At 37.3% G+C, this 23,114-nt stretch overlaps 3 protein-coding genes across 3 annotated transcripts; 2 read left to right on the top strand and 1 right to left on the bottom strand.

Annotated features, from left to right (window-relative positions):
* The first annotated feature begins 571 nt into the window (after positions 1-571).
* Positions 572-15,930, top strand: LOC306866120 (transcription factor SPT20 homolog). Its single transcript, XM_079411144.1, has 25 exons — positions 572-690; positions 1,150-1,227; positions 1,360-1,395; positions 1,576-1,701; positions 1,877-2,003; positions 2,089-2,192; positions 2,772-2,888; positions 2,994-3,047; positions 3,919-4,058; positions 4,569-4,728; positions 6,018-6,074; positions 6,311-6,382; positions 6,493-6,662; positions 6,827-6,859; positions 6,952-7,069; positions 7,369-7,474; positions 8,173-8,310; positions 8,401-8,674; positions 8,770-8,918; positions 9,024-9,082; positions 9,173-9,289; positions 10,018-10,120; positions 10,478-10,566; positions 15,121-15,226; positions 15,373-15,930. Exons 2-25 carry the CDS (start codon positions 1,225-1,227, stop codon positions 15,393-15,395), a joined length of 2,481 nt encoding a protein of 826 aa, XP_079267270.1. The 5' UTR covers positions 572-690; positions 1,150-1,224; the 3' UTR covers positions 15,396-15,930.
* exosc8 (exosome component 8) lies at positions 15,852-18,910 on the bottom strand. The gene is made up of 11 exons (XM_079411146.1): positions 18,584-18,910; positions 18,427-18,463; positions 18,280-18,343; positions 18,115-18,188; positions 17,989-18,034; positions 17,793-17,898; positions 17,618-17,663; positions 17,116-17,212; positions 16,921-17,041; positions 16,628-16,734; positions 15,852-16,072 (listed from the first exon to the last, which is right to left on the bottom strand). Exons 1-11 carry the CDS (start codon positions 18,598-18,600, stop codon positions 15,954-15,956), a joined length of 834 nt encoding a protein of 277 aa, XP_079267272.1. The 5' UTR covers positions 18,601-18,910; the 3' UTR covers positions 15,852-15,953.
* alg5 (ALG5 dolichyl-phosphate beta-glucosyltransferase) lies at positions 18,701-23,108 on the top strand. The gene is made up of 10 exons (XM_079411145.1): positions 18,701-18,992; positions 19,248-19,416; positions 20,023-20,069; positions 20,311-20,379; positions 20,476-20,568; positions 20,821-20,934; positions 21,118-21,177; positions 21,278-21,429; positions 21,572-21,657; positions 21,799-23,108. The coding sequence occupies exons 1-10, from the start codon at positions 18,909-18,911 to the stop codon at positions 21,912-21,914; spliced, it is 990 nt and encodes a 329-aa protein (XP_079267271.1). The 5' UTR covers positions 18,701-18,908; the 3' UTR covers positions 21,915-23,108.
* Positions 23,109-23,114: the final 6 nt, after the last annotated feature.

The following is a 23,114-nucleotide window of genomic DNA, read 5'->3' as shown; positions in this document are numbered from 1 at the left end:
CACTCAAAAGTATGTACTTTTTCTTCACAAAAAGAGAACATACTTTTAGGGCATAGTATAAGTAGGCGAATTGTGACTATTTTACCATGTACTTACTGCATTTCTGTGCCTTGATCGTGGTCATATCCTTACTGTCTATGGAGGGTCGAGAGCTCTCAGATTTCATCAAAAATATCTTAATTTGTTGAGGGTGAGCAATGAGGGTGAACTAACCCTATACGAATACAATTATTGATATTATAATGTATTATATTTTGTTTAAATGTTTGTTGATTTGCTGATTTATTTATATGATAGACACTGCAGTTTTCCATATTTTTACTGTAAAACATTTATAACTGATCCTCCAGAAGGTTTGTGTCATTTTGTTTTCTAATAACATTGGTGCTAAAACCATGTTGCCACAGATTAAATGTCGTAATAATATCTGAAGTAACTACGGTAATTATGGCTAGCTTAGTGATTTTTTTTATAGTTTTGTATTATAGCATGAAGAGAAATGTTGTTTTTGAGCGGCGCCGCGCTACACATCTTTGGTTCCGCCTCCAGCACGCGCGCACACCGGAAGTTTGGATTTTGTTGTTACACTGGAACAAAATGGCTGCTGTGAGTTTTTTTCATTGAAGGCACTGGAACATTTATTCCGCTTCTTGCTTTGGATTTCCTGCCTGTGGTGATGCAACTCGATTGGCAAGTCGGTTTTGATGTTTGTCGCCATTGTCACGTTCTGCCCCGCTCTGTCAGTTGGTCGTGTTTTGTGGATTTGTGCATTTGAAGTGAGCTGTTAGCTGTGGTTAGCCAGCCTGTCGTTTGCTGGAGCTGCAGTGCTGAAGTTTGCCATTTTCTGCTGGAATCATATTCCTTTGCATTTCATGAATGCATGCTGTTTCTTGCTATTGCATCCTTTAACACATACTTTGTCATCATCCTGTGGAAGTTCGCCACATTTGTTTGCCAGATGTTGTGACTGCATATACACACAGATGCATAACAGTCTTAATGAGCTGAGTTCATGCCTCATACTTTGTGTATTCGCATTCATACAGTTCTCGTTGGGTGTCTGGGTTTGAGTCTTGAATGGAAACTGTCAGCTGACAGGTAAATGCACGTGGTAGTGTGTCTCTGAACTGTCTCTCTCTCTGATCTCAGGGCTTGAATGGTGTGTTTGTGGAGGTGACAGTGCTGGTGTAACACAACATCGCCTCCTGTCACGCAGCAACCACAATGGTAAGAACCGCAGGTTTGGATTAATGATGCATTTTTAACTGGATTGGATTTTACATAACGTTATGCGATTGATTTGATAATGTTTAACATTTCCAATGGACAGTATTTTCATTTCACATCTTTCTTCCACAGCAACAGGTCTTAGAATATGCATTGGATCGGGCTGAGGTACTTGTTCAAACTTATTATTTTCTGCTGTGCTTTTTATTTATCGTACACAGTGGTGTTTATTTGTGTCTATTATAATTATTTTACTGCTTTTATAAATGCAAACTGAGAAATCACTGTGGAGAAGAATAGCTGTGTATATTCTATTACTGTTCAATAACATTGTTATTTCTTGTTTAGTACATTGTTGAAAGTGCTCGCCAGCGACCGGCGAAGAGACGAGTATCCTCGAGTGGAAGGAAATCCTTATATCAGAAACTTTATGAATTGTACATTGAAGAGTGTGAAAAAGAACCAGAGTTGAAGGTAATTTTCAGCTGCTGTAACTTTAAAAAAAAGTAGCATTCACAACCATTTTTACTGCCTTTATTTTATATATTTCTTAATGAAACTGGACATTAAGTAGGGTGGGATTTTATAACTCTATCAAATAATTTTTTTATTAATATTGTATTGTGTGTATTCATTCTCTGTTCTGTAGAAACTGAGGAGAAATGTGAATCTACTAGAGAAGCTGGTCTCACAGGAGTCAGTCTCATGTCTGGTGGTCAACCTGTACCCTGGAAATGAAGGATACTCACTTATGCTTAGAGGAAAAAATGGATCTGGTACTGTCTGCTTTTTATTTGTTTTATGGTTAAATCAGCTGAGCTTTTCATGTTGCATGTTAATAAACTCATCCCAACCTATAAGATTCAGAAACAATCCGACTTCGCTACGAAGAAACGGAGTTACTGGAGTACCTGGATGCCGAGGAGCTGCCGCCCATCCTTGTAGACCTTCTAGAAAAATCACAGGTTAGTGGCATGTAAATATTTTTATGTATAGTCTCTTAATATTTGTAGTTTTTTTTTTTTTAAATTTCATTCTTTCTAATTTCTGCTATCAATGAAATTGTATAATTGTTTTTTTTTACGTTAACATTTTCAAATATTAAAATTTTATTATATATAAACAGCCTGCCCTAGATTATGTTCAGAAAACTTGGTAAAATTGGTAACTAAAACTGTTATTAAATCATTTTTTAAAGCTGAAATAAAATATATGGTCTATAATTAACTGAAAATGAGAAATGTTGCCTTGACAAGTGACTGAAATAAAAAAAAATTTAAACCAAAAATAAATATGTATTAAATAAAATAAAGCTACTTAGGAATATAAAAAATAATGACAAAACCATTAAAAATTTAATTATTAAATATTAAAAGCTAATTCAAAATATTAATAAACTATTACAGTATATAAATAATACTAAAATGAAAAATACTGGTTCAGAACTGACTCTAGATGTGATTTTAATTTAATTAACCTACATGTTTCTTTACTGATGCATAAACCACCAGCTTAGATATGTTTTCCTACTTCTCTTCTGTCAGGTGAACATATTCCACTGTGGCTGTGTCATAGCTGAGGTCAGGGACTACCGACAGTCTGGAAATGCAAAGATGCCCACCTACCAGAGCCGGCACATCCTGCTGAGACCCACTATGCAGGTCAGTAACAGGCCTGATCCATGACCAGCAGTCCCTGTTTTGTATTTTGAGAAACTTTTTTTCCCTATTGTATCGTTATTAAATCATCCATCTTCTCCACACCAGACCCTGATCTGTGACGTTCATGCTATGACAAGTGATCACCACAAGTGGACACAGGTGAGGGAACTCTATCTGTTAATGTTCAAAACTTTGAGGTTAGTAAGATTATTTAAATATTTTCGACAGAAGTGTCTTATGTACATCAAGGCTGCAAGTAGATCAAAAATACAGTAAAAACAGTAAAATTGTGAAATATCATTACAATTTAAAATATCTTTTCTATTTTAATATATTTTAAAATGTAAATTTTTCCAGTGATGTTAAAGCTGAATTTTCAGCATCATTACTCCAGTCATCAGTGTCACATGATCCTTCAGAAATCATTCTAATATGCTGATTTGCTGCTTAAGAAATATTTATTATTATTATCAGTGTTGAAAATGTTACCTGCCCTATATCAAATTCAGTTATTGTTTACTAAAACTACTATTATTATTGAAATAAAACTTAATTAAAATATTAGATGAAACTGTAAAAGAAAGAAATGTTGCCTTGGCAGCTAACTAAGTTGAATTTGAAATATTAAAATTACTAAAACTGAAATAAAATAAATGAAAGCTCAAAAGATATAAATAATAAAAAGAAAAGAATACAAATTTAAAAAGCACATAGCAAAACTTGATAACTTATTATCAATGTTGAAAACGGTTATTTTTGTGGATACTGTGATACATTTCAGGAAGTTAAAAAAACAGCATTTATTTGAAATATATATATTTTTTACCGCATATAAATGTCTTTACTGTCACTTTTGATCAACTGACTTCATCTTTGCTGAATTAAATATTAATTTCATTAAAAAAATCTTACTGACCTTAAATTTTTGACAAGTATTGTAGATTAATAAAGAACATTAAAGTGACAGATTCACAGCACAGTGAAGTATGGAGGATGCATTGATTCTCATGTGGTTTGAATGTGTTTATAGGACGATAAACTTCAGCTGGAGAGTCAGTTGATTCTGGCCACAGCAGAGCCTCTGTGTCTGGACCCCTCCATCTCTGTCAGCTGCACCACCAACCGTCTGCTCTACAACAAACAGAAGATGAACACACGATCCATGAAGCGGTAATGCGCTTAGCTTTTTAGCTTCATTAAATATATGTTTGGCTTCATACGCTTGATCATCAGTTGTCTTTAAACCAAAGTGCATTATCAGACTGTCTGTGATAATTTCCTGTTGTCTGCTGCTCAGTGTGATTGTTTGTGACTGCAAACATTTTGCATCCAAGAAATTGCTTAAACCCACAGAGCTTATGTAGATGTGCACAGAGTAGATCTTTTATCTGTGGTTAGTCACCATGTGTGAACCGAGAAGCCGCTGCTGTTCTGATCTCTCATTGTATTGTTGTGAGTGGCTTTTACTCTATGCAGCTAACAAAAATAGTTAAGTAGAAGATCTTTTGCCTGTTTAAGGTGAGTGCAAGAATCTGATCATTTCATGTGGTTTATCAAAGTTGAAGGCTTCAAAATGTTTTGTTTAATACAAAGATATCCTGAAATTCAAATGCAGATCCAATCATATATCAGCTATCCATCATTCTGTGCTGATGGTTGTCATGTTTCTCCTCTCTGCAGGTGTTTTAGGAGGCATTCTCAAGCAGCTCTGAACCGACAGCAGGAGATGATGAGCCACTGCCCTGCACTGCCACAGCTCCGACTCCTGGACTACCTGCAGAGGAGGAAAGAGAGGAAACCTGCTCCATCCATAGACCTTAAGATCTCCAAAGCTGGAAATGTGAGTCTAAGACACAGACACTGTTTGCAGACCTGTTTTACTCTCTCTGATGATTTTGGGTAAATGGATATAAACATAGTAAAATATGTGAAACGTACATCATTGTTCAGAAGTTTGGGGTCAGGAAGATACGTTTTTGGAAGAATTTACTTTTATTCTGTGCATTAAATTGATTAAAAAACAGTAAATACATTTGTGATAATGTTACAATTCTGTTTAAAAAAATGCTGTTCTTTTGAACTTACTATTCATCAAAGAATCCTGAAAAGAATGGTGTGGTACGACTCGGCTCGGCACAGTTCAGAACGGCAAGGCACGGCTCGGTTTGCATTTCGACTGCAGTTTAGTACCGCTTTAGAGTGGGCGGGATTATTCACGTGTCGTTATAGTTGCGCCATCTCTACTGCCGTGACTCCTGAAAAACTTTTTAATTCTGCGTCGTTCCATCAAGCTCTCGCTGGATCTGCTCCTCGGCTGTCAACGAGAAGAACGTCTGTACTTCCTCAACAGACAACGAAACAGCCATTTTTGGTTGTTAAAAGAAAGGTGCGCTCATTCAAAACAGTTGCGTTCGGTCCTTCGCTGGCTGTGCTGATTTAAATCTAGTGGGTCTGTTGAGTCTCATGCCGCAAGTTCAATGATGCAGGCAGTGACGATTTTCTTCGGCCAATCAGTGATCAGCAGAGTTTACACGTCACGTTTTGGTAACGGTACGGCTCGCTTGGAACCTCGGCCTGAGGTGGTACTAAAAAAGTACTAGGTACCAGTGTTACGTCCCAGGTCTAGGAGAAACATAAAAGTATCTTTTTTTGAAAGATGCGCAGTTCCAGCCTCTACCAACCACGGGGCACGTACCGCCACGTTCAATTAGGGCAGGGCCATCTGTGAGCATGACAGAGAAAGAGAGAGATGCATAGACACCACATACATCTTGACGTAACACCAGGTACTGTACCCAGTGGAAACCCCCGCAAAAGTGTGCCGTACGGAACCGTACTGTGCCGTACCATGCAGTGGCAAAGCGCCAAAAGTATCACGGCTTCCACAAAAATATTAAACAGCACTGTTTTCAGCGTTGATAATAAGAAATGTTTCTTAATTTAATGTGTATTTAAAATTTATTTGAATTTTAAATTGTAACAGATAAATGCAGCCTTAACAATAAGAGAAAATCTTACCAATTAAAGTTTTGAACAGTACTGTATTAATCAAATGTCCCATTTAAAGTGTTTATTATATCTTTTTGTTCTTTATGACTAGTGTGGGTGTTTTCTGTGTTTTTTCTTCAGTGTGTGGACATGTGGAAACAGAGCAGTTGTCAGCTGACTGTCCCATCTGAAATTGATGTGAGTTGCTGTAATGCAGTTAAATGAATGTAAAAGTAGCATTTCTCTTTTTTCTGTAGGTCCTAAGCCATTTATAACAAATATATATATATATTTTTTTAAATGAAATGAGTTTAAAAGTATTGCTCAGATAAATTTCATGTTCTTGTATCCTTCAGTGTTCTGAGATGGTGTGTTTTGACATTTTATTTTCCTGTACCCAAGTCTGTGAAAGTAAGTTTTTTTTCTGCTTCCAGGTGGAGAAATATGCAGTGGCAGAGAACTCTGTCAAACTAGATGAAACTCAGCCCACTGTTTGGCCTGCACAGGTAACACAAATGTGCAAATCTTACTAACTAGACTGCACATGGACCCTGTAATATGCTAATAAGGGGAAAAAAACAAGTTTTTGTTATGTGCGGTCTTTATTTCGTAATAGGACGTGAGGGACAACTACATTTTCGAGTGTGAAGTAGGAGGTCAGCCTCAAAGAACAAAAGTCACTATCTTCCAGTCCATGGGGGACCCACTGGTATATGGGAAAATCTACAGCGCCAAAGACTCCAAATCAGAGGAGGATGTCACAGACCTGCACCTCATTCACCCACCGTAAGAAATAACTGATGACATTTTACCATTTCATTTTAGAAGTACTTATTTTACATTTATATTATATATTACATTCTATTCTAAGATGAGAGTAAAGTGTTAAGTTACACTCGCCTAACTGTTGTTGCACTTACCTGATCTTGTATTTTTTCTGTGGTTTGTAGATTCCTCATAGGTTCAAAAACAGATGCTGATCGGTAAGTACAGGAGCCATGCTTTGTTGTTTGGCGTTATTGAGTTTCGGGTCTCTGTTGCGCTCAGCTGCCATGAAAATATTCCTGTGTCGCAGGTTTCTGACGCAGTATAAGGAGGTGTATGAACGAGACGTGAAGTGTCAGGTGAAGATGTTGCACAACTCAGGCAGTGCAGGGTCCCAAGGCCAGCTCTCTCCCTCCAGGGAAAATGAGGTGAGACACTTTGATGTTACATCTGACCATTCCGACTAAGACATGTTGCAAAAAAACTGATTTTATGTGTTCAGGTTTGTAAACATAAGATGTGCTGATTTTGTACTTCAGGCTACAAAAAAATTGAAATGAGGCAGATTTACTCATTTTCTGTCAGTCTAAACAAATCCTAAATGCTTGATTAGATATTTATGTGTCAGATTTAGAAATTAGACACCAAAAAATTGCTTTTGCCTAACATTCACGTGAATGTCATGACAAGATTGGTCTATTTTGATGGATGTTTGCTGTTGATCCAGGCTGATGGATTCTCAGCTCTGGTCCAGTCTTCGGTTTTAGGAAAGGGCATCAAACACAGACCTCCTCCTATCAAACTGCCAGCCGGCTCAGCCTGCGCCTCCTCAGGTGAGACAAACTTATAATATAACAATATGTATATGTATCAACAAGAGAAGAGCAGAATACGCACATGAATATAAATATCGTAATACTGTGAAATTTAAAATGACTGTTTTATATTTTAAATAATTTAAAATGTAATTTATTGCTGTGATGGCGAAGCTGAATTTTCACCATCATAACTCCAGTCTTCAGTGTCACATGATCCTTCAGAAATCATTCTAATATGCTGATTTTTGTTTGACATGTATACAATGTACACTATGTTGCCAAAAGTATTGGGTTTTTGGCTCAAGGTCTGCATATAAAGTCACACCAGAGGTGTTCAGCTGGGATCAGGACTTGGCTTTCTGCAGACCAGTCAAGTTCTTCCACACTGACTGAATCAATCATGTCTTTTTGAACCGTGACTTATACACAGAGGCACTGTCATGTTAGAATAGAAAAAGGGTCCTGTTTAAACTGTTGCTATAAAATTAGAAGCATACAATTCCCTAGAAAATCATTATATGCTTAAACATTAAGATTTGTACTCATAGAAATTACTGAAGTAGTCAAACATGTTCATTAGAAGGGGGTGACCCAATACTTTTGGCAATATAGTGTAGTTCAAGTCCGACCTCCATCATGTCTCAATCTCATTCCCTCTCTTCTATCTCAATATGACTTTAAAAAGTGTACAAACACTCCTTCCCTTTGTCTAGGTAACCCGTACAGTACACAGGCCTCAAGCGGCCATCTCAAGTGCCCGACCCCTCCACCCACAAAGAATCAGTCGCTCTCCCGGAAACACTCCATGGAGCTTGGCCTGCTGTCCCCTGCTGCTCTCTCGCCCATGCAGAGTGAGTATCCCTCCATTCACAACTAGAAAGCTATCAGTGCTTGCTAGCCAGATGTTTATTTCGTCTTTCTTCTCTGATCGTCCTCCACAGGATCAGGTACTCCCAAGCCCTCCACACCCACACCCACCAACACGCCGTGTTCGACGCCCCACCCCGCCGACGTTCAGAGTGCCACACCTTCAGTAACGCCCACCCCTCAGGACCCCGCCCTTCCACAGCAGCCCACCCTGCTGACTCCCTTCGCCCAACAGCAGATGACCCTGCCTGTCATGACTATTCCCCTGCCCACATCCAGCACCACATCCTCACAGGTCATGACAAACCCCGCAGGGCTCAACTTCATCAATGTGGTGGGCCCGGTTTGGTAAGAACCCACCCACGTTTGTGACTTCTTTTTTTTCAGGGATATGAAAAGGAAAAAACAGCGACTAACCACCCCTGCTGTGTTTTTCTTTACAGCAGTCCGCAGTCTCTGATGAGCGGTTCTAACCCAATGCTAGGCTGTAGTCCTGGTACTCTGGCGTCTGGTATACCCCTGAGTGGACTTCTGCCCTCTGGTGGTCTCATGTCTGGAGCTCTTCCTGCCATGCAGCCTGCAGCTCCAGCAGGTAAACCCCTTAGTGAATCTCTCCCTGCATGGCCTGATGTTCATCAGTGACTTTTATAAGTTGTCAGTCACTACTGTAGATAGAAAAATGTTCATGTTGTTCCAGCAGGTGGGCCTTTTGGGCTGAACAACAGCCCGGGACTGCGACCGCTGAACCTTCTTCAGGTGAGAGAGCTTTTGTAGTTGAAGTATTGGCTTTTGTGGAGGTGATTCTCTCTTTCTCTCCCATTTAAATTTGTTTTCCCTTTCTTTTAGCTCCCTACAGGACCACTGATTTTTAACTCTCTACAGCAGCAGCAGTTGTCTCAGTTCTCCCCTCAACAGCAAAGCAGTCACTCCGCCACATCCAGCCCCCAGCAGCAGGGGGACGCAGTGAGTCAGACACACTGTAGCTATTGTTTTACACTGCTATCAAGATTCTAGCAATTTCCAGAGGCTGAGAATCAACTCCAATAGTGTTAAAAGGGTAATTCACCTAAAACTGAAAATTCTATTCCATTGAAGTCAATGGCTACAATTAACTATTTGGTTACCAACATTCATCGAAATATCTTCTTTTGTGCTCAAAGAAAATAGAATCTATTACAGGTTTATAACATTATAATTATTATATTATTATACTGTATTACATTTAAAATATGACAGTTTTTATTTTTTGTAATTTACATACAAATATTTTCTTTCTAAATTACATATATATGTTGACTTAAAGGAATAGTTCAACCTAAAATGAACATTTTGTCATCCTTTACTCACCCTCATGTTGTTCCAAACCTGTATGAGTTTCTTTCTTGTTGAACATAAAAGAAGATATTTTGAAGACCTAAACAGTTGTTAGTCCCTGTTGACATTTAAAGAAATACTATAGAAGTCAATGGGCACCATCAACTGTTTGATTACCAGCATTCTTCAAAATATCTTCTATGTTCAACATAAGAAAGAAACTCGTGCATGAGGGTGAGTAAAGGATGATACAATTTTTTTTATTTAATGCAATTTGACATTGGCATCTCACAAACCCTCTTTAGTTTCATGCTACACCAAAGAAATTTTTTTTTATGTATGTTCTGAAGTTAATTCAGTTGTTCTCTTTAAATCAGGCTGATCCAGGTCTGACGGCAGAACAGGGTCTGTCCGCACAACAGACGGCGGTCATCAATCTCACTGGAGTGGGGGGGGGGTTCATGTCTCCTCAGGCAGCAGGTACAGACTCATGCACTGGACACATGCATTTCATTTCTCTGCCACTTCTTTCACTGTTATTCAAGTACATCTCTAGTCCAGATATCTCTAACAGACACTAACACAACGTGTAGACATACTAATGGATTTAGATATTGTAGTGTCTCATACTAATCTCAACATAGATCAACCGAAGTTAATCAGACCTATTTTTTGATTATGTGGGTTTGTCATTTGATTAACATGATGGTGGATGCCACTTTTCCTCTTTCTGCTACATCCTACCTTTTATTTCCTGTTACCTCCCTCCCCACCCTGTTCTTTCTCTCTCCCCTCCCCTCTTCTTCCTCCTCCACCCCACCCCTCTGTCTGTGGTAGTGCTGTCCCAGCTGGGTTGTGGTCTGGAGGGGTCCGGGCCCAGCCTACCGTCCCCGAGGCTCCAGCAACAGCACCAGCCACAGATCCAAGTAATGCAGCAACTTTGACCTCATCCACCCATAGACATGTGTATATCAGACTGACCTTTGACCTCTCAGACACTGACTCCCCTTTCCACTGACCTTTGAAGACCACGTGAATTCAAAATCGACCTTCTTGAAGGGTTATTTCATCCCAAAAAGGAAAAATGTTAAAAAAAAAATTGGGCTCTGAATTTTTTAAAGCTTTTTAAAGATGTCTGTTTACAAAGGCTGCACTTATTTGATAAAAAAAAAAAAAGAAAAACAGCAAAATGTAATAATGTCAGGGTTCCTACGGGTTTGGAAAAGTATGGAATTTTATTTAAGTATTTTCCAGGTCTGGAAAAGTATGGAAAAAAAAGAAAGCAGAGTATGGAAAAATATTTGTTTCCAGATTTTTGCCCCTATTTAGTTTTTTAATAATAGAAAATTAAGAATTTAATGAAAATACATTTATAGTACAAGAAGTGAGGTTTCATGGTAGCTGTTTAGTGATTCTTTAGTGATCGTCAAATGAATGAATTAATTAATTGTGCACTTTTTCGTTATGCAAAATGCTGGTTATAAGCATTTTGGGTTTAGCACCATATTACAAAAAATAGGGCCTTTGCAAAAATAAAAAAAACCTTAGCATATAGGCTGCCACAGACTATGCATTAAAGAGACCTAAGGCCTTGAAATATGGCATATTACCCCAATGAAAGCCAAATCTTAAACACTTTTTTTTTTTACAGTATCAGTCTTTTTTATAGACCCTTGAACTTGGCAAATTTTATGCCATCAGCCCATTTTGTGTCAGTTTCTACACTACCACAGATGATGTGTTAAATTAGACATTAGGCCTTGATATTAGGGGTACTACCGTAAGAAAAACAACATTTTGAGCAGGTTAATTCTGTTAACCTGAGTAATTAACAATGTTAATTCATGTGCATCCATGCTATCGTTTTATTGATAGTAAGATGGCAGTGATGCACAAAGGAAATAAGTTATATAAAACTAGAAATTGTAATGCGTTAGCATGCAAAACATTCCCATGCACATGTGAATAGTTTCTTTAGTTTCTTGTGTGCATGTAAAAGTCTGTATTTTTAATTTTAGGGACTCTGTGTTATTTCAAGAAAATCAATGAAAAAAACCCCCCTGAGAAAATAAAAATATTTACAAATGACTGTACTTTATACCAAATATAAAGCTGAAAATAATGCTGTTTGAACCATTTATATTAAATGGGGTCCGAAAATCTACCGAGAGGTTTGGAAATTTGATTCTGGAAAATGTCTAGAAACCCTGTAAATGTGAAATATTATTACAATTTAAAATAACTGTTTTCTGTTTGAATATATTTTGAAATGTATATGTTAAAAAATTAATTTAATCCTGTGATCAAAGCTGAATTTTCAGCACCATCACTCCAGTCTTCAGTGTCACACAATCCTTCAGAAAACATCCTAATGTGCTGACTTGATGCTCGAGAAACTTTTCCGATGGCAAAAAAGTTTATGCTGCTTAATATTTTTGTGGAAGGACATTTTTATAAGTGATAACATTACAAATGTCTTTACTGTCACTTTTGATCATTCTTGCTAAAAAGTATTAATCAAAAAAAAAAACAATGTTAAAGTTAATTTACTGAACCCAAACTTTTAAACAGATTGATAGTCCTAAATCATACCTATTTTTGTATGAAGTTTTACATTTCAAATTCAAAGGTCTGCTGAAAAGTCAGTGATCAGTCTGTTATATGACGTCTATGCATTCACTCTTTAGAATAAATGTTCCACACTACACAACTGCATAGCACTAAACACTGTTGTTCACAAGAATCACATCAATAGCTTCTTTTCTGGCTACTTCTGACCCACATGTAAAGCTTCACATGGATTCTTCTCTTGCCATGTTTTGAGTTACCATTTTTCTGTCTAAGCCTTTACTAACATTTTTTCAAATAAGCTTGTGGCATCAGCTTCTCTCCTAACAGCCGCTTGAGAAGCATGTTTTTATAGCAATTGAGACCAAATCTCCAAAACTTAAGGAATGTCTTATAAGGAGGTTCATCAGATTTCATTTACGAGCATGACACATTTGTGCTTTTTTCTCCATCACGCACAGCTCACATTGATCGGCCCACTCTCCTGTCCTGCATCTGACCCCAGTAACAGCCCAACTCTTGCATTAGCCCCAGCTGAGATGCGAGTTGAAGTTGCTGTCTTACTGACACCAAACGAGAGCATGGCAGTGTGTGTGCGTGTGTGTGTGTAATAGAAGATAACTGACAAGCATCAGCTACATTGCAATTTTAATTTGACCACCTTCTATCCACCGCTCCTGCTTGATCCTCTTCTGTTCCTCACAGTATGTTGTTCCCATCAATTACCCTCGAGTCTTCCATTCCTCCCTCTTTCAGGCTCACACAGCTTCTGCAAACACTGTTGATATTTGTCCATTTTCACTGCAGTGTTAATGAAAGGTGGTTTCCTTTCAGCAGCTCTGCTTCAGTCAAAACTCTTCCATTATCAGAGCCAGTGGGAGAGGCGACAAAAACATGTAATACATACATGAAATATGCATCTTGTACAATGTTCAATACCAGTTAAAGGTACTTTTTACCTATTACCAAATTGGCTGGAAAATTGTAGATACTGATAAATTGTAGTTTACAGTTCAGGTTGGTAATTTAGCAACTTGTTCCCCCTATTTCTATATTTAGATTACCTTTGCCGTCATGTAACACTCAAAGTTCCTCTTTAAAAACACTAATAATTTACCAGCACTGGTTAATGTAATGAATAAATGAATGAATATCCATTTTTCATTCTGCACCTTATAAAGTTATGAAGCCTAAATTACTTGTAGCATTTGAAATTATTTACATTTATAATAATAATAATTTATATATATATACACACACACACACAATATATTGCCAAAGGTATTGGGTCACCCCCTTCTAATGAACATGTTTGACTACTTTAGTAATTTCTATGAGTACAAATCTTAATGTTTAAGCATATAATGATTTTCTAGGGAATTGTGTGCTTCTAATTTTATAGCAACAATTTGGACAGGACCCTTTTCTATTTTAACATGAGAGTGCCTCTGTGTATAAGGCACGGTTCAAAAAGACATGATTGATTCAGTCAGTGTGGAAGAACTTGACTGGTCTGCAGAAAGCCAAGTCCTGATCCCAGCTGAACACCTCTGGTGTGACTTTAAATGACCTTGAGCTAAAAACTCATCAGAAATGACTAAAGTAGTCAAACGTGCTCATTAGAAGGGGGTGACCTAATACTTTTGGCAATATTGTGTGTGTATGTATATATATATAGATAGATAGATATAGATACACACACACTTCAGCATCATTACATCAGTCTTCAGTGTCACATGATCCTTCAGAAATCATTCTAATATGCTGATCATTCTAATCATTCTGATTATTATCTGATTTTATATACAGGTGCATCTCCAAAAATTTGAATATCGTGAAAAACTTCTTTTTTTTAACTTATTTCAAAAAGTGAAACTTTCATATATAATTTACATTCATAACGTAAGACATTTAAAAAAATGTTTGTTTTCATTTTGATGATTAGAGCTTATAGCTCATGAAAGTCAAAATCCAGTATCTCAATATATTAGAATATATAATAGGGTCATTACTGAAAGGTGTGGCTGTTTACAGAGTGCTGTATTAAAGCATATTAAATGTAAAGTTGACTGGAAGGAAGAAATTGAGTAGGAAAAGGTGCACAAGCAACAGGGATGACTTCAAGCTTGAGAATACTGTCAAGCAAAGCTGATTCAAACACTTGGGAGAGTTTCACAAGGAGTGGACTGAAGCTGGAGTCAGTGCATCAAGAGTCACCACGCTCAGACGTCTTCAGGCTACCAAGCCACTTCTGAAACAGAAAGTTTGTGGAGTTTGCGCTAAAGGAGCCCCGACAATGTATTGAGTGCATAAATGAACATACTTGAACTTTTCTGCTTTTCAAATGCTTTTTGTGATTGACCTTAGGAAATATTCTAATATTTTGAGATACAGTATTTTCACTTTCAGGAGCTGTAAGCTCTAATCATCAAAATTAAAACAAAAAAAAACTATACATATACACACACACATATGTGTAATTGTAGTTTTTTATATATATATATAAACAATTATCAGTACATATACTTTTATTTTTTAATTTGTGTTCAGTAGTGTGTATATCTTTTAAAACAATATTTAATTATTAAGTATTATTCCACATTGAACATTCTATTTTAATTTTTTTAAATCATGAGAAACAAATACAGCCTAAAGTGGGGAAAAAAGGTTGACTGGTTTTCCCACTTTGCTACATTTGTATAAATCGATTACAAGAACCAGTGGAGGACAGGATATGCTAAACCAACTAATCTAGCGATCAGAGCTAAAAGTGTCAGTTTGCTTACATTCATAACACGTATCTCCATGACTAAGCGGAAGAGATGCTTCTGAGGCACAGCTGCTGTGAGAGGAGACTCTGGGGACACTTTAAACTGCACACATTCATTATCTGTTACTTTTCCCTTTCACAGTTACAATTCTTGCAGCACCAAATGCAACAGCAGCAAATGGGTATGGCAGTGGGGGCGGCAGCACAACCGGTGCTGCCACGGCAACATTCCGCCAACCAGCCAAAAAGTAAGAGGAAACGCAGCACGCCACAGCCCCTCCCCAAATCATGACCTCCAGCCGGATGGCAGAAAACGGCACTGTGCTCGATCGGCAGCATTTTACGGACTTGACTGTGGCTTGACCGGACTAAAGTTGTTTTTTTATGTTCATAGGGGTGCAGGAATTGCCCTCCTGACCTCAGGACAGATGGATAGATACTGCAAGGACTTTTAGAGCAGGGGACCTTAGAGTATTACCGTATTTTTTAAAGAAATACAAGATATTAAATGAGACAATTCTTGTAGGGTTCTCTACGGCATGCTGTCTTTATTCTCCTTCCAAATGGCCCTTTCAACGAGAGCCTGTTTGGCTTGAGAGGGTGGACCCTACGCACACTAATAAGGGCCGTACAGATGTGCCTCAATCACCTGTTGCTCAACTTTACCGTTATGAGAAAACTTCTCTCTACTGCTGGATGTCAGAGTGATAGGCCGCCTTGTCCCAGCATGCAATTACATGTGCGGTTTTTATACGGCACATTTTAAAATGGCATTTTGTTATACTGAGGGGGAGCTGATGTATATTCTTATGGAGAAAAAAAATCTAAACCATGTGAATGGATGACATTTCTGAAAACTGAGGCAGAATTTTTGTAAATGGTCTTTGTCGGCAGTTTTATTGTGATAAAAAAGAAAAGTATATATTGACAGTGAAAAATACATCTTTTAGATAAAAATGTCATGACTGTGTGTGTTTATTTCGCCGTCTTCGTGCTCTCAATGACTTTGCCCACCAGTTTGCTAATTTCTTTGTTTCTCGTTATGGCTCGATTTATGCAGTGTTGCAGTTTCTCACCGGATAACGACGTCCCACCTAAAACACAATGGAACATTTGTTTTTAGATCTACAAAAAAAAATACTCAATCAAATCTGCAAATCTACAATCTGCAGATGCATAATAATCACAATTTTTGGATCCAAAACAACTAGTTTGTAGGATTTGTGTAGATCTAATAGGTAAATTTGTAAAGAGCGTTTATGACTCTTGTCAACAGAAAAGAAGCTTTAAGGTCTCCCTGTAAATTTTCACCAAATAAACCTTAAAGTTTAATGATTTAAAGCAAAGAAATCTGCAGAGAAGCATATTAGTATTGTAATTTTACTGTTATGTAAAATAAATTATTAAATACTACTGTTAATATTATACTACTATTACTACTTGTCGCTGCCAACTATTGGTTCATTTAATTCTTACATTTAAATAAAAACTGAAAAAAAACAAAACCACGTCCATGTTTATATCCTCATGCTAAAATGTACTGACGACTGTAAATCCATATTTTAAAGCGAATATAAAAAACAAAACAAAAAAATCACAATTTTGATGCTGTAAATAACCTGCAATTTGTCACACGTCTTAATGTTCACCTGGTTTGTGGACGGCACAGAGTCGATCCTCCTCGTCCGTTACCACAGTCAGTAATGCCGTTGACAAGCTTTCTTCTTCCGCTGTGGGGTCGACTATGATTATAGAGCTGTTCAATGCAGAAATACAAAAGATTATCTGTGAACTCATTGTCATTTCTACAGAACTTTATATTGACCTTGAGACCAGTGTTTTCTTTCTTAATAATCATGAAGTTGATTTGGGCTAAACTAAATCGTGTTTTAACGCCAACCTACACTGCAGTTGTGTAATAGAGAAATAAGTTGTTAATTACTCATCAAATACTGCAAACGATGAGCCAACTGGATGCCGGTTGATCTTCAAGGCCTTCTTCTTCTGGATGTCAACTTCTGCTAAATCTGTCTCTTTGTTTATTGTGACTTCAGGGAGTTGTGCTGAGAAATATGAAGCGTGTTAATTAGTCCTCATAACAGCAGGAGGAAATGTTACATTCAGGAGAAGCGCTCACCGTTCTTTAAAGCTGCCAGCAGAACTATGATGCAGGCGTCAAGTAAGTTCCCATCGTAATCCAAACACATTATATCACAGTACAGCACCCAACAAAGCTAGAAAAATGAGTGATAAAAGAAATGCAAAGGATTTGAAAAGCACAATTTGATGAGAAATATTTGATCATTTATAAATATATATTTATTAGTGCTGTCAAACGATTAATGGCATCCAAAATAAATTTTTGTTTACATAATATATGTGTGTGCTGTGTATATTTATGTATATATAAATACACACACATGTATACGTTTCAGAAAAATGTTATGTTTATATATTAAATATATATAATATAAATTAATACATGTAAATATTTTCAAAATATCTACTGTATGTGTATTTATAGAGTGTATATATAATAAATATAAACAGCACACACACATATATTATGTAAACAAAAACTTTTATTTAGGATGCGATTAATCGTTTCACAGCACTAATATTTATTTACTAGCTCTTACCTTAGATTTTTCAATACACAATTCTTCCATATTTATTAAATCTGAACTAAAAAGCAGAAAAAAATAAATAAGTATTAAATATGGAATTTCATGCAAACATTATTTGCATTTTTATTTTATTTTTGACAGAAAAAAAAAAAAAGCACACTGCTTCAACAGAAAAATGCAGGCGTACCTTTCAATGACATCTGCGATAAACTGGCTGGCCGCCTGAGCCTGTTCTCCTGGTGGACCGGGTCTGAATTTAGAAGAGCACAGTGGAGGCAGATCTACATTTGGGACTTGGAGAGCAAAGAGGAACTTGAGTTACAATTCATTCAACACCTCAAAGTATAATATTTCTCAAATCTCCAATTATAATTTACATTTACCTATATATCCTTTATTTGGAGCATCACATGGTGGCATAGTCAACTCCTGCAAGAAAAAAAATGCTTCATAACTTAATAATAAACAGCCATATCCTAATTTTTAGGAAAAATAAAAATGATTCTCACCGCTTTGATCCCACATATCAATGTTGTGTTTCCAATTTTCACCAATGCTGATCCATCAGCTGTAGATATAGAGCCTAGAAGGGCACATTCATCCAGTTATGCCTAATAACATCTCTATATTTGAATATTATAATCACTTTAATTAATATGCATCCCATAACGTACTAATATTTAAGGTGGTGGGTCTGAACTCTCCCAATTCCCTTCCATCTGGACGACAGTTTTCTTTCTGTTGAATATTAGATTAACATAATGAATAACTCCATTATTAGTGTTATAACGTTAACAGAAATCAAAACCTGATCATCTCACCAAAAAGCTCCTGTGATATTCTAGAGGCTCCGCGGTTCTAAAAAATTAAAAACAATGAATGTGTCGTTATTTACATTAAATAATGCCGCGAAGTCGTTATCTCATAATTCAGAAACAAGCTACACATGTAATGCATGCTGTATAGTAGCTCACTCACTTGAAACCAGCCGCCATGATGTTTAGAAGCACCACGTGAAGACTTGTAAAGAAGCGGCTCGCGGGTCCTCCGCTCCAGTTGGAGGCGCTAGTGTTGTTGCGGCGCTGCGTGTTCTTCGCTCGCTGTGATGATGTGGTTTGTGAGGACGACTTCCGCGTAGGTGTTCCTCTGTAACTGGAAGTAAAGTTCAACAATGGAGATGTAACGATTTATTCCGACACCCATTCATATATGTCCCGCCTCACGAAGACTCGTTTTAAGGCTGCTCTGTATGCTTCAGTGGGGTAGTTTAGCTATACACGGGTGACAGCTTCCCTGCAGTGCAATGTTCACTATATGGATGATGGATTTCCCTTTATATGAGTTATTGCAGTTTTCGATGATCCTGGCGGTGATCGTCTTACTATTGGTATAGTTATATCATTTTTTATTATTATCATTTTAAATCTTTATATTATAATGTGGCAATTTTATGAGGCTAGCTTGTTTGCTCTTGTTGATTTTTTATTTTATTTTGTAAAATAAAATGTAATGCATTTTAATGAATGAAAAGTGTTGAAATACTTGTGCATGTATATATAGTCGCACTTTTGTTGAGCTTTACCGATTCATCCAGTTGAACAAGTTAGTTACTCCCTTGCGTCACACCTGTTCTTGTCTTTAGGTTGTTGTCTTTGCTCATGTCAGTGCTAACATGGTAGATCAGACCCGCCATGAAAAGGAGAAACACTTCTTGACTGCAGATGGCAAGAAGGAGTCTTTTCCCAGTCTGATGGACCCTCCATCACTGGAGCTGTCAGTGGTTGTCCCCTCATACAACGAGGAACTCAGATGTGAGTTGTTTTGATTGGATATGTAGAAATATGTATCCACTGATGGTCAAAAGTTTGGAATGATAAAAGGGATAGTTCACCCAAAATTTAAAATTATCCCATGGTTTACTAGCCATTCTAGTTGTATATGACTTTCTTCTTACAGACGAATATAATCAGAGTCACATAAAAAAAAATGTCCTGGCTTTTCCAAGCTTTATAATGGCAGTGAATGGTGGTTAAGATTTTGAAGCCCAAAAAAGGGCATCTATCCATCATAAAAACTGCTCCAATAAATATTAATAAAGGCCTTCTGAAGTGATGTGTTTGTCTGAGAAAAATATCCAAAATAAAAACTTTCTAAACTGTAATCTCTAGCTTCAGCTAACTGTCGTATGGGCATTCATGAGAGAGGGATGATGTTGGTAGGACGTAGCGTAAGCTCTGGTGAGAAGGGATGAATGTGGAAGCGCAGAGGAAAAAGCAAAACAAAACTGGTCATGAATTAGAAGTACAAAACAAGGATTTGCACAGAAAATGTCAGAGGATAAGGCAAAAAAAAAAAATAATCTGCTCTTGGCAATAAGAGGATTTATATTGTTAATGCATATCTCTGTCCCATCACAGTACCTGTTATGATGGATGAAGCTATGGAATACCTGGAGAAAAGACAGGTCCAGTATTTAATTAAGAGTAAAATATTTGTGATTATGAATGTTTTATAACATATGTATAAAATATAAAAGGATAATATAAATAAAAATGTAAGTAAATATAATATCTGAGTTCACCTGTGAATCCAGAAATGAATTCTTTTGGACACTTCTGCACTTAAGTCTGTTTCACCACTAGATGGCAGTGCTGTAACATAAGTGACTCTGTTTAACCTAATGTGTCCTCTTGTTGATTTTACAGAAGGAGAATCCATCATTCACCTATGAAGTTATTGTGGTAGATGACGGCAGCAAAGACAAAACTACAGAGGTAAGTTTACTTCTTATATAATATGTTATAATCAATAATAATAATGAATAAAATAGTTAATGTGCATGTTTTCAAACTGAATGCTTGTATCTTCAGGTTGCCATGAAATACACAAAGAAGTATGGAGCACAGAAAGTGAGAGTTTTGACGTTGGTGAAGAACCGTGGAAAAGGTGGTGCAGTAAGAATGGTAACAATACAAAAACACCCCGTTCTCCTTGTGCATTATCCACATTTCTGATGAAATCTGATGAAAGACATAACAAAGATGCTGTTTGCACTCAGCTGGGAATGTGAACAAACTCAGTAATTAATCAGTTACATGGCTTGATGCCTGAAGCAGTTTAAGGATGTTCTCAATCTCATTTAAAAGCCTTATTTTGCACCAGCTTAGCTAATAAATTGTTGAACATTGTTTCTTATTGTGTTTATCTCTACTCAGGGAACTCTAAGCAGTCGCGGACGCCTCATTCTTATGGCTGATGCAGACGGAGCAACTAAATTTGCTGACATTGAAAATGTTGAAGAAGGTCTTGAGAGCGTCAGTGAGAAGCCTGTGAGACTCCACTTTTTGTAAATAAAAATAGACAGGCAGCGTATTGCCAATCTCTTGTTGGTATGTGGATTAAATATCTGTTTGAAGTTTAGCCAGGAGATACGGTTATCAGATTACCAACAGACCTTTCCTTGCCAAAGAGCTCAGTGCAACTGAAAATATTTTTCTCATGTGTCCATGCAGGATAATATGGCGATCTGCTGTGGATCCAGAGCTCACCTGGAAAAAGAATCAGTGGCTCAGGTAACACTGTTTCTCAAAATACTGGAGCATGACAGTAACTGGTCATGAGAAAATTGCCAATACTTTTGCATTTTCATTCTTCTGTTTCTTCTTGTGACAGCGGTCTCTGTTCCGAACGTTCCTGATGTATGGATTCCACTTTCTGGTGTGGTTCTTCTGTGTGAGAGGGATTAAAGACACACAATGTGGTTTTAAGCTCTTCACCCGTGAAGCTGCCTTGAAAACCTTCTCCAGCCTGCATGTGGAACGCTGGTAAGGAGGCTTAAAAGTTGAAGACCATCTCTGCGAATTTTTCACATGCAGCATCAAATTCCAAAAAGCACATTTTAGATTAAAAGATTTTTTTTATTTAAAATTTAACATTTAATTGAAATAAATGTTTTTGTCCTTGCAGGGCATTTGATGTGGAACTTCTCTTCATTGCTCAGTGTTTTGATATCCCTGTAGTAGAAGTGGCTGTTAAATGGACAGAGATTGAAGGTTTGTGCTGTCAGTTCTGAAATATAATTGCACTTAAAGCGCAGGCAATTAAAAAACAAAAATTCTAGCAGTATATGTCACAAAAAATGAAGGTTATTTCCTCTATGAGGTAATGAAGGCTTGTTTTATTGCACATTTTAGGGTCAAAGTTGGTGCCGTTCTGGAGTTGGCTACAGATGGGCCAGGATCTAGTCTTTATCAGACTGCGTTACCTCACTGGTGCCTGGAGGCTGGAGTCTGAGAGAAAAACTCAGTAGCTGTTGTTACTGCTAGTGTGCTGTTCATGAGCGAACGGGGGCCAACGGTTGCCACCAATGAGTGCACTGTGAATGCAGTCGGTGAACAGCATTAGCATTTTACTATCACTGACCGTGCCGTGACCACATAAGGGGATGGTCCTTGTATTTTTTTTTTTTTATGTAATATTGCTGTTTTCCATATTTTCTTTTACATACTGTATTAGGTTTTGGTTTGAAAAAGGGCAGATGGTTCTTGGCCAAATAAAAATATATATAATCAGGGTCTCAGCATTTACAAGTAATTTGAAAAGTTTGCTTGGAAACCGATAAATGATGCTGGCTTTTTTGTTTAGTTTAGTTTTTTCTTCAGATTTTGTTTAATGCAGGGCATCAAAGGATAATTTCTGGTCCTGATTTGCAATTTTAAAAGAAATAAAAGTGGTGTGCACTTGTATGTTTAAAATCAGCGCCACCCAAATCCATTTTTAACTCACTCTTCCTACGCATATAAGGTTTAAAAACGCAGTTGACCGACAGAAATGGTCCATGGTCTGGCATGTGCTCAAGGCTTTTTAATGTGGTTTACTCAATGGGCTGCTCTGCACCTTGGAGAGAGTATCCGGTTTGTCCTTCACCAGGAAGGCATTTGTTCTTAGAGGGTGTATTTCAATATTTTACATTGATAAATGATTTTTCAAATCAGTGATTTAAGCAGCTATTGATGTATTGTATTTTCCCCGTCTGCTAAGTCCTAAATAGAGCCTCGTCAGTAAAGTATGATCCTGTGCACCTTGATTGAAGAGGATCCTTTAGCGGTGCCCTTTTATTGGAAGCGAACTCCCCCTCCCAAACTCATTTGATCACAGAGAACACTAAACATGCGAGCTGTCATTATTGGGAGTATTGTTACGTTCCCCTGCAGTTGTTGTAAACTGTGAAAATGTCAAACTTCTAGACTCTCTGTCGCCATCCTGGCTTGCGTCATTAACTGGACAAGTCACTGTACGCACACAAACGAAGTGTATCCTTCCGCGCCGAGGAGCGCACGAAAAGTAGGGCTGTCGCGTTGGCACTCCGCCAATCTGGTAATGAATCTGTTTTCATTTTTATTATGAGAATTTATATTTGAACGTCAACAAGCTACTTTTCAAGTGCTAAAATATATCAGGTATGTCTTCACAAAGAATACAACATGCATTTTTTTGTAATGAGCACCTG

This window comes from Barbus barbus (genome assembly GCF_936440315.1).
Source record: "Barbus barbus genome assembly, chromosome: 47".
In the NCBI taxonomy this organism is placed as follows: Eukaryota; Metazoa; Chordata; class Actinopteri; order Cypriniformes; family Cyprinidae; genus Barbus; species Barbus barbus.
The sequence above is the reverse complement of the archived record's forward strand: the minus strand, read 5'-3'. Positions and strand labels throughout refer to the sequence as shown.